This window comes from Neoarius graeffei, chromosome 20 (genome assembly GCF_027579695.1).
Source record: "Neoarius graeffei isolate fNeoGra1 chromosome 20, fNeoGra1.pri, whole genome shotgun sequence".
Lineage (NCBI taxonomy): Eukaryota > Metazoa > Chordata > Actinopteri > Siluriformes > Ariidae > Neoarius > Neoarius graeffei.
This window is the reverse complement of record NC_083588.1, coordinates 7,063,518-7,079,276: the sequence shown is the minus strand read 5'-3', so window position 1 is coordinate 7,079,276 and position 15,759 is coordinate 7,063,518. Positions and strand designations below refer to the sequence as shown.

Here is a 15,759-nt window from a genome sequence, read left to right as displayed (position 1 = left end):
GTGAGAGCAGCCAAGCAGGAGAACTCAGTTACCCAGAATTCTCCAGTCTGATTAACCTGAACTGCCTGCACCTGCCAGGAAGGTTACTTCAGGCCAACTTTGGACGCAGCTCTTTGTCTCACCTTTGTAGAGGGGAGACTGGGACAGTGTGTCAGGGCTTTACCTGAGCTACTGTAACTTGAAAAGAAAAGGAAGATCGAAAGAAAGAATTAGAAAAGAAACAAAATTAAAAAAAAAGTCAGAAAGAAAGTGTAGGAAAGAAGAGACTAGATAGATTTTGGTCATGAAAAAAGAAATAAATGAACACAAAGATATCAAACACAACTAAAAAGATTTCCAAAGTGCACAAAACACACTCAAACCCTTCCTGAGTCCTTCATCTTCCCGACTGTATCAGTAAACCCTGCTTGTCTGTTTATTTATCGGTAAAGTAGGACTTGATCACTCTGTCATTGGATCCACAATGAACAGTGTTTTATTCCTCTGATATCACAGCATTTTGGGAATAATTCCTTTATCAATTCAAGACATTATGTACTTTTTTTATTTGTGATCGTGATAAGTAATCTGATGAAATGTCCACAAAACAAGTTATTTCCTTTTATCACGTCCATTAGAGTAGTATCAGCAGTTGGTCTCTCACCAGCCTCTCTCTTGTTTCTCTCTCATGAAGTTGCAGCTTGTTCTGTCACTGAGAAACTACAAACCTTTCCTTTCTGAAGACTTTCTGAACAGCTGAGTTCCACTTTTATCTCTGACTGTTACAAAGTGCTGACACTGGAGACTCCTTCCCTGAAGGCTAAATAAACATCTCATCAGAGAAAACCTGACCATGTCAATCACACACATTTTATATCCGTTCATATGGCGTGCCATACAGATATCAACCTTGCAGCCAGGACGACTGCCAGAGCTGCTGTTATAGAAAATTAATCAACAACTTCTGACCAATCAGAACTGAGAACAGCACCGTCATATCAGAGACTTTAATCAACAACTCATTCAGTGTGTCTGATGGCACAGAACACAACTGGAATGAAATGGAAAGCACAAGATTTGAAAACAATTTTGGTATTTTTATTGAATGAAGGATATGAGGGAAAAAAACTCTGCTGTGAAACAGGACACAGAAACTGGTAAAAAAAAATGAGTGGCAAGAAAACAGAACATTCAGAAGGATTGCAGTTTGTTTGCTTCCAGGCTTCACAGAGCATTGGCCCTGAACTTGGTCCTCCTGCAGCTCTGTCCATGTCACATCTCTCCAATTAACCTGCTTATTGTGGAATCTTCCAAAACAGTGGTACTTGAATATCGTATCAACATTTTAGTCTTATTTTGCCTCTGTCCCAACTAGTTTGAGCGTGTTGCAGGCATCCAATTTTAACTTTGTTCATATTCAGAAAATATCAGATTAAAAGGACTGAGAGAGACTGACAGAGAACTGATGTCCAACAATGTGGCTAGAATTAGTTTCATTTTGAAAAAAAATAGTTGTGAGAAAAATACAAACTTGAGGTGTGCATCAGGAGGGGAATCGGCTCTAATAAAGTCAGGAGCATGTGGTCAGATATGAAGCTTGTGGGAGCCACAAAAGACCAGAAACATGAACATGGTAGTGTATTGGGAGCTCATGTGATGCTGCGTGACACGTTTTCTGCTTCATCCTTGTTCACGTCACTGTGGTTTAAAGAACTAATGTGTTAATATTGTGGGGAAAAGAACCAACAGAGTTTGTGAGAAAATATTGCAAAGAAAAATAAATGCAGAAGTGGGCAGGACAGGAATTTATCTCCTTAAGCACAGATAATAATCTTCACCCTAAATTTAGTTTCTAATCCTTGTTGTGAGTTTTGCTATATGTATAATTCTCTCTATTATTGATTTTTAAATAATGGAAGTGGGTAAAGAGCTTTCTGTCATGGAAAAGATTTGTTCCATTAAAAAGCCCCACATTCTCCATTCGATGAATCTCCTCCTCATGATTTAAATACATTTTAAATCCATTCTCCTCCCATCATCAGCAGATGAGCAAATACCGGTACAAGCGTCAGGGCTGGATATCACTCTATTTATGTGGTGTGATGGTCTCAACCAGCCCACGTCCCCCCCCACCCTTCCCCTCACTGCAGCCATCTCTCCTTCTTCCCTCAACACACCTCCCCCCAGTCATCGCACCAGCCCCCTCCTCCCCCACCTCAACACAGACTCCTCCATGCATCACTACAGACCAGGTCAGAGGTCAACTGAGGAAGCTTCACACCAGGAAAGCAGCAGGCCCCGACAAGGTGTGTCCCCGACAACTGAAGACCTGCGCTGCTGAACTGGGTGAACCACTCCAATGCATCTTCAACCTCAGCCTGCAGCTGGGGAGAGTGTCCACCCTCTGGAAGACATCATGCATATTTCCAGTTCCAAAGAAGAACCGGCCCAGCGAGCTGAACGACTTCCGACCAGTGGCACTCACCTCACATCTGATGAAGACATTGGAGTGGCTCTTCCTCAGCCTCCCCAGACTCCAGGTGCAACATGCCCAGGACTCTCTGCAGTTTGCGTACCGAGCAGGTGTTGGTGTGGAAGACGCCATCCTCTACCTGCTACACCGAGCCCACTCGCATCTGGATAAGGGAAATGGCACAGTGAGGATCCTTTTCTTGGACTTCTTGAGTGCCTTCAACACCATCCAGCCCCTTATGCTTCAGGACAAACTGAACAGGATGCGAGTGGACCCCTGCCTGGTCACCTGGATCTCCAGCTACCTCACTGACAGGCGGCAGTACGTCAGGCTAAAGGCCATCATGTCTGACACTGTGATTAGCAGCACCGGAGCACCCCAGGGCATGGTGCTGGCCCCTCTTCTCTTCACCCTGTACACCGCGGACTTCTGCTAAAACTTGGAGCTGTTTGACATTCAGAAGTTTGCCGATGACACAGCCATCATGGGGTGTATCAAGGACAACAGCGAGGAGGAGTTTTGGAGCCTGGTGAGGGACTTTGCCATTTGGTGCAACAGGAACCATCTGCAGCTCAACACCTCGAAGACCAAGGAGGTGGTCATTGACTTTGGGAGGTCCAGACCAAGGTCACAAACAGTTCTGATCGAGGAAGTCGAGGTGGAGGCTGTGGATTCTTACAAGTACCTCGGGCTGTGGCTGGACAGCAAGCTGGACTGGACTTGCAACACCAACCACTTGTACAGGAAGGGACAGAGCAGGCTATACTTCCTGAGGAGGCTGCGGTCCTTTAACATCTGCAGGAAACTCCTGTGGATGTTCTATCAGTCTGTGGTCACCAGTGTCCTGTTTTACACTGTGGTGTGCTGGGGGGCAGCACATCCAAGAAGGACACACCCAGGCTGGACAAACTGATCAGGCAGGCCGGCTCTGTGGTCGGCGTGAAGCTGGACTCTCTGGTGACAGTGGCAGAGAAGAGGAATATGGACAAAATACTGAACATCATGGACAATGCCAGTCACCCTCTGCACACTGTCATCAGCAACCAGAGGAGCCTGTTCAGTGACAGAATGCTCCTTCCCAAGTGCAGGACTAACAGACTTAAAAACTCCTTTGTCCCTCACACCATCAGACTGTACAACTCCTCTCTGGGGGGAGGGGGGGGGGAAGGGTAACAGGAGGACAGAGGACGGGAAGGAGCAGTAGCCTAGCCTGACAAAAAAGCAATACTAGGCAATGTGCAATGTAATGTGCAATACTTCTTCTGCTGGCCTTTTTTTCCCCTTCCTCCCTCTTTCCCATATTTTTTTTTCTTTTTTTAGATATTTGTATATATAAATACCTAATTTAATTTAATTTATCTAGAAGTTTTTCTCAATTTTTATTCTCTGTTTATCCTGTAATGATGCTACTGGAATTTTAATTTCCCTCAGGGAACCCGCCCAAAGGGATCAATAAAGTTCTATCTCTTCTAATCTTCTTCTTTTGGCTGCTCCCAATTCGGGGTCACCACAGAGGATCTTTCTAATCTATCTATTTTGAAAACAGGACTTTTGTGCCTCTCGAGGGCAGTCTGTGCAAACTCAACCATCTCAACCTGTTGCTCTCTGCACATTCAGGTCATTTTTCTTCTCACACTCTGCTGTGAATCATGACCCTCAGATTAAACAGAATTACAGACAGCATATCAGCAACCTGTGTTGTGTTGATCAGTTGATAAGGCTCCTTGTTCTGGAGAACCTGATTTCATGGTAAAATCATCAGGTTTGAAATCAGGAAGTTGATCGATTGTCTAATTTTATACAAATAAACCTCTGTTTAAACTTCTCATATGAAATATGAATCTGTATGATGTTACACTGGATAAAATCATATCCTTTTTTCATTCTAAAAATGGTTCTACTAGGAACTGTTTTGAAGAGTGAAACATTCTGTTGTCGGGTTCCACATAAAACCTTCTAATCATCCACTCATCTCTACACTGAGCAGCCTGTGGTTGTGGGTTTAATCCATCCATTGTGCTCATGGACACTCCCTATTCAAATAGAGTCGGGTATAAACAGCATGTTCTTTGCTCTTCTAGTTTCCAGTGAGCTGTGTGATAGATAACACTCCAATACACTTTAAATCTGGCTGAAGCAGAACTCAGAGAAGGATGATTTTCGGACATTGTATTTTATTTGGACTCATTTCATGAAAGTTTCAGATTTTGAGATTTCATGAAAAGAGCCATTCTGTCCTGATAAATATTATAACATTACCAAGTTATGCTCTTCTCTTCCAGATTCTTATGGACAGTCCCTGACCTCCTCTGCTTCTGTGGTGAAGATACCTGGAGAGTCAGTCACTCTGTCCTGTACTGTCTCTGGATTCTCAATGGGCAGCTACTCCATGCACTGGATCCGTCAGAAACCAGGACGAGGACTGGAGTGGATCGGGTGCATTTACAGTGATACAATATTCGCTCAGTCTCTGCAGGGCCAGTTCTCCATCACTAAAGACACCAATAAAAACATGCTGTACCTCCAAGTGAAGAGTCTGAAAGCTGAAGACACGGCTGTTTATTACTGTGCATGAGAGTAACACTGACACAACAGACTCCAGAGCTGTACAAAAACTGACACAAGCACATCCTCATGAGCTGTAAATATTCCCTCAGCAGGAAACTGAACCCCAAAGTCTCATCTCATCTCATTATCTCTAGCCGCTTTATCCTTCTACAGGGTCGCAGGCAAGCTGGAGCCTATCCCAGCTGACTACGGGCGAAAGGCGGGGTACACCCTGGACAAGTCGCCAGGTCATCATAGGGCTAACCCCAAAGTCATTTCTGATAAACATCATCATGAACATTCAGGCTCAGAGGCCTTCTACAATCTCTCAAAAATCACCAAAATCTGGTGAAATCCAGTCTAAATTAAAGCATTGCTGTATGCACAGCATTGTTTTATTTCTATCCTTTTGGAAATTTTTGGAAAATCTTGACAGTCTGGTGTTTTGTGATCATGGAAAAGGTCCTGGGAGCACATGGTGCTTGCCAACACAGCAGTGCTGAGTCTACTCAGAGTAAATTTTGTAAATTTTCCTCCATTTTGAGGCATTTTTGAAGAAAGATGTCGATTAGCAACAAAAAACTGGCTGAGGAGTTGGCAGAGATTAAAAATTCCCTCAATTTTATGTCTGAGGAGATCAGCAATGTCGTGAAGCAACAAAAAAACCCTCACAGGCCTAATGGAGGAGATCCGGGAGTTGAAAGCTATAATGAAGCAAAAGGACCAGAAGATCGTGTTGCTGGAACAAAGGGTGGAGGATTTGGAGCAGTATTCCAGAGCGGATGACCTTGTAATCACTGGGCTGGAGACAAAACATCGAAGCTATGCCAGGGCTGCTGGCTCAGCTGGTGACCAGCAAGGTGAGGATGCACCACCTGAAGAGCTGCACACTTTAAAGCAACAAGTGGTTCAATTTTTGATTCGTAAAAACATTTATTTGGAGACTCAACAAATTTCAACCTGTCACACTCTTCCACTTAAGGACAAGAAAACTAAGCCCACAATTGTTGTAAAGTTTGTAAACAGGAAGCACAAGGTGGAAGTGTTGAAACAGGCAAAAATAGCCTGAAAGGTACTGGGGTGTATGTAAATGAACATTTGACGAAGAAAACTGCAGAAATAGCTTGGAACTGCCGTATCCTCAGAAAGCAAAGCAAAATCCAGGCAACCTGGACAAGAAATGGAAAGGTGTACATACGGTTAAATGGACCACCAGAGCATGCTATGGCGGTTGTGGTAAGGAATTTGAGAGACTTGGATAAATACAAGTGACAATGAATTGACTCAGTGAAATTCTCAGTTTATATATTTTGTTTTTTAGTTCATGTTTTCAATTATTTTTTCCCTTACAAAAGGGTTGTTGAAGAATATCTTTGCTTTTTTTCCTGGGAATATGGTGATGAGAGTTGTGAGAATGAAAATAATTAAGAAAAACTGTGATCTGGAGTTAAACATTGTTTTGCAAAAATTCTTTTAAATGGCTTATTCATTTAAGAGCCAGGTTTTTTCAAGATCACAGAACATCGAGTCTGTGATTTTGAAAATGATGTGGATTCTGAGAATTATATTTTTAACCACATCAATGACTCTTGTGCATATTATACTGATGAGCAAATTATTGATAGTGTTGAACTTAAGACATTTTTGTTGATACATTTTAATTGTAGAAGTTTACCTAAAAACTTTACGAAAATCACTGAATATTTGGACACATTTAAAAGTAAATTTAAGTTGCTAGCTTTATCTGAGACCTGGATCAATGAAGAGAAAGATATTGATTTGCATATTAATGGCTATGATTTATATGTTACCAGTAGAGTTAATAGGAGAGGAGGGAGTGTGCCCTTTATGTGGCCAGTGACTTAAAATGTCGACCAGTTGAATGCATGACATCTGTAATTGATGATTTAATGGAGTGTATTGTTGTGGAAGTTGAATTAGAAAGAATGAGAAATATTGTTGTTACATGTGTTTACAGGAAACCAGGGTCAAATGTGGAAACTTTTATGGATAGTTTAGAAGAATTAATGAATGGTTTAAATGACAATAAAACACTTATAATCTGTGGTGATTTCAACATCGACCTCTTAAAGGTCTCTACGCATAAACAAACTAATGACTTTTTGGATGCATTATATAGTCGAGGGTTGTACCCACTGATTACAAAGCCTTGTAGTGTAACAAGCAGTGCAACATTAATTGATAACATTTTTTACAAATGTTTTAGAGAATAAAATTAGAAGTGGTTTATGAATAAATGACATAAGTGACCATTTACCTGTATTTGTAACATCTAATTCTCAATTACAGAGAAAGAAACCAGAAAATTGCCACAGATACGTAAGGGTAAGGACTGATGAGGCAATTAATGCCTTCAGAAATGATCTCTTAAAACAAGAGTGGAATGGGGTGTATACAGATGATGTGAATACTGGCTATGAGTCATTCTTAAATTGTTATTTAGCTCTCTATGATAAACATTGTCCAGCAATTTTACATATGCTGAAATATTGTTATAATAAAGAGCTCTGGAAAACAAAAGGGTTGCAAAATGCATGTAAAAAGAAAAACAAACTTCTCGAGACTTCATAAAATCTAGAACAGAGACTGCTGCAAAACAATACAAGAAGTACAAAAATAAGTTAACCAACATATTGAGACAAGCGAAAAAGGAATATGACAATAAAATTTTACTTGTAAATAAAAACAACATTAAGGGTACATGGAATATACTGAACAATGTAATAAGGAACAAATTGGGATCAACAGATCTACCCAACCATTTTTATAAAGGACAATAAGGTGATTAAAAACATGAATGAAGTGGTTAATGAATTTAATTCTTTTTTTGTGAATGTTGGGCCTAGTTTGGCAAATGAAATTACAAAAAAATGTGGACAAACAAAAAGTGTCTGGAAAGGGGAAAATAAAGTGATGCAATCAATGTTTCTAGGTGAAGTGAATGAAAATCAAATAATTTCTGTGGCAGCTAAATCTACTGTAAAAGTAAGACATCTACTGATAGTGATGGAATTGATATGAAAATAGTAAAAATGACCATTGATTGTATAGTTAAACCACTATGTTATGTTTACAATCTTTCATTTAAAACTGGTGTTTTTCTGGATAGGATGAAAATGGCAAAGGCTATAGGGGAGAGCGGGGTAAGATGAGCCACTTTTTACATTTTTCATCATAACTACATGTTAAAGCCATTTTTGCTTCCAGTCTACACACCATACCAAATTTCAAAGTGTACTGTTACTATCTGAGCAAAAAACAATTGATAAGCTCTTATGGTTAGAGTGATATTACCTCTTGAAAAAAAAATGTCAAGTGGCTCAACTTACCCCATGCATGGGGTAAGATGAGCCACTGTGTGGGGTAAACTGAGCCAACACAAATCATGTTAGGTTAACAAAGTAAACAACTTTTATTATTAGAAATGCAATCAATGAATCAAGTCAAGTCAATCAAGTGGGGGATAGGGCCGTTGCATAGAGAAGGGGAGATGAAGAGAGAGGTGATAGAACGAGATGGGATAGGGAGGGATAGATAGATGGATAGAGAGAGAGATATGCGTAGATAGATAGAAAGAGGGATGGTTAGAGAGGGAATGAGAGATATACTATATTATAGAAATTACTAAAACAGTAGAGCAGTGCCAAAAAAATCTTATTTCTTTCAGTAGGTTAAAACATGCAGCAATCATTCCATCAATCATTTCATCATTATTCAATGTTCCAAGCGTTCAAATTGCAAGGGAACACCATTTGCCTCTCCCTCCGTGCTGTCTCCCCAACAGTAAAGGGGTGGGGCAATTTTTTTCACAATATCCTGTCTTGACAGGACAGCCTCATCTTTCTCTTTGAAGACAAAGGTTGGCTTTCTTGCAGAGCCATGGCATGACCGGCTTCTTTTGAGAAATCTTGCCTCTATTTCGAAGACATCCAATTTGATTATCTGGCCAATGAAGAAATGCACTTTCACCAACTTGGTATAACCTGTCTCTACCTCTCCATTCTTTATCTTTTCAATGAACCTAGTCAGAGTCATCCTGTCCAAATGCATATCCCTCGCCACAGCCCGAACAGGCCTGCCTTTCCTGACTTCCTCTGCGGCTCTCTCCAAAACTGCACGGGACCGTGCGGCCCTGTCTGTTTTTCTTTTGTATGAGTGTGGCATCATGCACACCTGTAATAACAGAGGGCATTATTTTATTTATTAAAAACGTTTTAAACATATTTATATTAACATGTTATTTATTTGTTTGTTTATTTGTTGTTGTTGTTGTCATATATGACCAGCAAATGTGAAAACTTAAGTGTCATCCATATTGGGTAAGCTCAGCCACCAATGGGGTAAGTTGAGCCAGTGGCTCAACTTGCCCCACATCTAATGGCTCATCTTACCCTGTGGCCACAATTTTGTAGAAAAATGCTAATAAAGGGGATTAGGCTAATCAAAATTATTTTTATTAGCATTCATATCATAGCTTAGAAAGCCACTAACTTAACCCTAATGTGTCTAAATATTATTCTACTTTTGTCTTCTCTAAATCACCTTCACTGTGGCCAAACATGGAATTGACTTAGAAAGCACAAAAACACATTTTTATAAATATCTCCCTCACCTAGTTTGACATGTGGTGCTCCTCTCCACAAGTGTAAGTAAATGGTCCCGCCCCCCTTTGAATGTGGTCACATGGTCACATTTGTTTACTGTTTCTTAGAAACAGGGGGTGGCTCATCTTACCCCCTGGCTCATCTTACCCTGCTCTCCCCTACCACTTTTCAAAGCAGGAGACAAACACAACTTTAACAATTACAGGCCAGTATCATTGTTTTCACAATTTTCAAAAGTGCTAGAAAAATTGTTTGTTCAAAAATTAGATAGTTTTATCGAAAATAATGACTTATTGAGTGAGAGTCAATATGGTTTTAGGAGAAAACGGTCTACAGCTCAAACAATAATGAATATAATAGAAGAAATCACAACAGCAATTGACAAAAAGAAATATACAATAGGGGTATTCATTGATTTAAAGAAACCACTTGATACAATAGGTCATTCTATGTTAATTTTAAAGTTGAATGCATATGGTGTGAGAGGAGTTGTCCTTGACTGGTTAACCAGCTATTTACAGAATAGACAACAACATGTGCATTTTGCTGGTAATACTCCAGAATGTTTGACAACTGAATGTGGAGTTCCACAAGGTTCTGTTTTGGGGCCTAAACTCTTTATTTTATATATAAATGACATTTGTGAAGTCTCAAATTTATTCAAGTTTGTCTTGTTTGCAGATGACACAAATTTATTTTGTTCCGGAGATAATTTTATGAAATGGTTCAACTTAAGTCTTGGTTTGATGAAAATAAGTTATCATTAAATGTGAAAAAAACAACATTTATGGTTTTTGCAAATAAAAGAAAGGATGAAGTTTCATTATCTATTAATGGAGTTAACACTGAGAAAGTATCTGAGTTTAGGTTTCTAGGAGTTATAATGGATGAAAAATTGACATGGAAATCTCATATGTGAAACAAAAGGTGTCAAAGAATATTTTTATTTTGAACAAAGTCAAGTATGTTTTGGATTGTAAAACAATGAGAATGCTGTACTGTTCACTTATATTGCCTTATTTTAGTGATTGTGTAGAAGTGTGGGGTAACACATACATAAGCAATATAATGCCATTGGTTTTAATGCAGAAAAGAGCGATTCGAATAATTGAAAAAGTTGAGTTTAGAGAACATACCAATATATTATTTATTAAGTCAGGGTTATTGAAACTTAAAGAGATAATCGAACTACAGACATTGTTAGTAATGTTGAAAGCCAAGAACAGAATATTGCCAGAGAATATGCAGAAGTTGTTTGTGTTTACCTCAGAAGATGAAAATCATAGAAGGAGATTTGATTTTAAGCATCAAGTTGCTCGCACCACTTTAAAACAAATGTGTATTTCTGTTGTTGGTGTAAAACTTTGGAATTCTCAACAGAATGATTTAAAGTCTTGCACAGATATTTTTCAGTTTAAAAAAATTTATAAAGAGAGACAAATGAGACAATATGCACATGAAATTTAGCTGGATGTTCATTTTATTTGTTATGAGCTCATAAAATTTGACTTTTATGGGTTATATTTTGTTTTATGTTGTTGGCATTGAATGTAGATGATCATTTCTATTGTTTTGAGCTTATAAATTTTTGATTTTATTGGTTATTTTTTTTTCCTTTAAGTTGTTGGCATGTGTAGCTGATGGTGTAGGTAACTGGTACGTGGTGTAGGCAATTGGAATTTACAGACCATCTCAGATTCTTTGTTTTACGAAGGGGCAGACAAAAATAAGAATTATATTCTTCTTGCTGCTCCTTTCCAATCATGAAAAGAGTCACTTTGATCTATGCATCTTGAATTATGTTCTAATTCAATACTGTATTTTGTGCATTTTCTTGAAAGGAATGAATAATAATAATAAAAAAAACATTCTGCTTTTCCTTTTGCTTCAAGTCCTCTGAGAGGCACTCTTTCTCTACGGTACTTCGACAACATCTGCCCAACATATTAAGGTTAAATTGACTGAGAGATTAAAAGGACTGAGAGAGGACTGATGTCCAACAATGTGGCTGGAATTATGTTTATTCTGAAAAAAAAATAGTTGTTAGAAAAGTCCAAACTTGAGGTGTGCATCAGGAGGGGAATCAGCTCTAATAAAGTCACAGGAGCATGTGGTCACATAGGAAGCTTGTGGGAGTAACAAAAAACCATAAACATGAACATAGCAGTGTATTGGGAGCTCATGTGATGCTGCGTGACACGTTTTCTGCTTCATCCTTGTTCACATCACTGTGGTTTAAAGAACTAATGTGTTTATATTGTGGGGAAAAGAACCAACAGAGTTTGTGAGAAAATATTGCAAAGAAAAATAAATGCAGAAGTGGGCAGGAGGGCATAGGCAGTTTTAAACGGGGGCCAGAGGGGGCCAGTGCCCCTGTAAAGTTGCTCCTGGCCCCTGTTGTGGCCCCTGTGCTGAACAGATAATAAGATTTATTAATTTTGACGTGCGCTGGCTCGAAGATCGGAACTGACATGACGGAGTGTTCTACACGGACTCCTTAAAGCGCTACACGCACACTGTTACCTGCAGCAGAAAGACCAGCAGCAGCGCGAATTGTAAACTTCGGACGTGAGTGATGATAGCTGTCACGTCCGAAGTTTTTTGATTGAAAAGCCATCAGATACAGTAGCGTTGACACGTTTCACTGAGCCATATAAAGAAGTATTTTTTGAGCTCTTTAGACTATGCAAAATAGCTGTGGCACTCCCAGTGAGATCTGCCTCTTGTGAGCGGAGTTTCTCCACTTTGAAACTGGTGAAGACCTACCTCCGATCCACCATTAGTGAGGAGCGTCTAAGCAATCTTGGTGTGCTCAGCATTGAATCCAGAAGGTCCAAGGCTTTGAACCTTGATGCATTTGTAGACCGTTTCTCAAGGAGTCACAATCGCAGAATCTTGTTGTTGTAGTGTTTCAGCCTGCTGTGAATGCTATAGGGTGATTCTGAGACCACTGTATGTGAATTTATTTTTTCTTTCTATTTTTCCCCCCTGCTGTACATAGAGTGAGATGACAGTGTGATTTAGATAAAGATAGTGATTGTACATTCAAGTCTCATGCTGTGAAAGAAAATTCATTCATGCTGTGAATTTAAAAAGTGTCCTTGGACAGATAAAAGGTTCATTGTATGCAAAAATAGAAATCTTATTTTACAAAAAAGAGAAACATGGTTTTAAGATTTATTGAGCACAATTTATGTTTAGGCTATTGAGACAGAATGTTTATCTCATTGTATTTATGCTCAATGTATTTTTTTTTTTTTTTGGTTTTAAATAAACTAAACACAACATTTTGAACGCTTAAATATTGCCGTTTTTTCCTTACGTGCCCCCCTGAAAAAATACTGGCCCCACCTCGGCCCCCCTAGTAATTTTGGTCTAGAACCGCCACTGCAGGAGGGGATTTATGTCCTCAAAGACAGATAATAATTATTGCCTGAAATTTAGTCTCTAATTCTTGTTGTGAGTTGCTCTAACTGTTTAATTCCCTCTATTATTGATTTATAAATGATGGAAGTTTCTAAAGAGCTTTCTGTCAGGGAAAAGATTTGTTCCATGAAAAAGCTTCACATTCTCCATGAGATGAATCTCCTCCTCATGATTTAAATAAATTTTAAATCCGTTCTCCTTCCATCATCAGCAGATAAGCAAATACAAGCATCAGGGCTGGATATCACTCAATTTATGTGCTGTGATGGTCTCTGTTAAACTTTGGAGAACAGAGAAGACCCCAGTACAAACAACACACACCATGTTCTCGCCATCTCTACTGCTCCTGCTGGCAGCTGCTTCCTGTGAGTGCTTTATCAAATTCATTCATTTACGACAATAACAATAAATGTGCAGCGTATATTGTGTGAGATATCACCATGTATTTTCCTCTACAGATGCGCATTTTGAGGAACTGACTCAGCCTGCTTCCATGACAGTCCAGCCAGGCCAGAGTCTTTCCATCCACTGCAAGGTTTCATATTCAGTCACGAGCGAAGGTATGTGTTGGATGTGACAACCTGCAGGAAAAAGTCTGGAGTGGATTGGACACATCAATAGTGGTGGGAGTCTATATTCCAATGAGAAACTAAAAACTAAGCTCAGCATCTCCAGAGACACTGCTACTAACACAATAACAATTCGAGGACAGACTCTGCAGACTGAAGACACAGCTGTGTATTATTGCGCTCGCTCTCCACAGTGAGACAAATTAACAACATCCCTGTACAAAAACACCTCATACAGTGTCCAGTGTAACAGAATGTCTTCATAGGGTGGCCTTGGGCTGAATTCCCCTTGAGCAAGGTACCTAACCCCTAACTGCTCCCCAAGTGCTGTACTATGGCTGCCCACTGCTCTGGGTGTGTGCGCGCATGTGTTCACTGCTTCAGATGGGTTAAAAGCAGAGGATGAATTTCTCTGTGCTTGATTGTGCATGTGACATATAAAGGCTTATTATTATTCTTCTGTTGAAAATGTCCTGTAGATCCAAGTCAAACTAAAAAATAAATAATCCCACAAATTACAACAGAGTTCCATGTTAATTATTTTTTAATTAGTTTGTAGTGTAGATTTTAAACCCCTGTGTGACATCTCCATTATTGCTTCACATTCTGCACACTATTATAATCACATCACTAAAAAGATTTTATTATACTGTCGTATTATTCGGGAACAGTAATCACCTCAACCAATCAGAGTTTGTGTATCATGTGTGAGAAAGTGTGAGAGGATTTTGTCATGATTTTATTGAGAAGTAGAATTTTTCCACAATCATTATCCCAATATCCTCAAGCATTGATAATTATTATCACTCTAAATTCAGTATTTAATCCTTATTGCCTATTTCACTGATCCTTGAATATTTGATTGAAAATTATAGTATATGATAAAGAGGCTTCTGTTCCATTAAAAGCCACACATTCTCCATCAGATGAATCTCCTCCCCATGTTTTAAATAAATTTATGTGGAGCATCCATGATATAAGTGTCTGTGTAAATTATTTAGAAATGATTAGAACAAGCACTGTTCTGTCAACCTTGTAGCTGAAACTACTGTCAGAGCCACTGTTCTAGAAATGTGAGGGTCTGCAACATCGTGCCCACCATACACATCAGGAAGTTCCCTAACCAAAAGCCCTGGGTAAACAGTTAGGTATGATGCATGTTTGCTCTCTTGCATTTAGATCAGGCAATGAAATGGAGTACAAAGTGGCAAAGTATAGACTGAGGAAAGCCATTACAGCGGCCAAGAGGCAGTACAGAGAGAAGCTGGACAGCTTCTATTCTACTGCTGACCCCGGGCGGATGTGGCAAGGCCTGCAGCACTTCACAGACTTCAGGACCACCACCAGCACCATCAGCTCCACAGACAGCCTGCCGGATGACCTCAACATTTCTACACCCGCTTTGAGACCTCCAGCTACAGCACAGAGAGGAGGCACACACACCTGCCCCAACACCCCCCCCCCCCACCACCACCACCCACAGTCTCATCAGGCCAGGTACACAAAGCTCTGAGGAAGATCAACCCCAGGAAGGCAGCAGGACCAGACAACATCCCTGGGCGGTCCCTCAGAGTATGTGCCAATGAGCTGGCTGATGTTTTCACCGCTATCTTCAACCTTTCCTTCAGCCAGAGCACCATTCCCTCCTGCTTCAAGACCACAACCATCATCCCTTTTCCCAAGAAGAGCCCACTCACCTGCCTGAATGATTACAGGCCGATAGCACTCACTCTAATCATCTCAAAATGCTTTGATTGAGTGGTACTGGCCCACATTCAAAGCAGTATACCGGACCCCCTGCAGTATGCCTACAGACCCAACGGGTCCAGCTCAGATATCATCGCTGCTGCCCTCCATTATACCCTCTCCCACCTGGAAAACAAAGACTCCTACATCCGAAGACTCTTTGTTGACTACAGCTCTGCCTTCAACAGGGTCATCCCCCACAAACTCACCCATAAACTGTCCACACTTGGTTTGCACCCCACCCTCAGTGACTGGCTCCTTGACTTCCTGACTGGCAGGCCCCAGACTGTCAGGATTGGTAATAGGACTTCAGCCAGCATTATCACAAACATTGGCACCTCATAGGGATGCCCCCTCAGCCCCATCTTCTACACCCTCTTCACCCACGACTGTG

The 15,759-nt window shown here is 40.2% G+C and overlaps 1 gene segment (V, D, J or C); it reads left to right on the top strand.

Annotated features, from left to right (window-relative positions):
• LOC132868321 (immunoglobulin heavy variable 3-33-like) overlaps window positions 1-5,027 on the top strand; it is a 33,840-nt gene extending 28,813 nt beyond the window's left edge. Inside the window, 1 exon segment of the V gene segment in view lies at window positions 4,735-5,027. Coding sequence covers window positions 4,735-5,027 — 293 coding nt within the window.
• The last annotated feature ends 10,732 nt before the right edge of the window (window positions 5,028-15,759 follow it).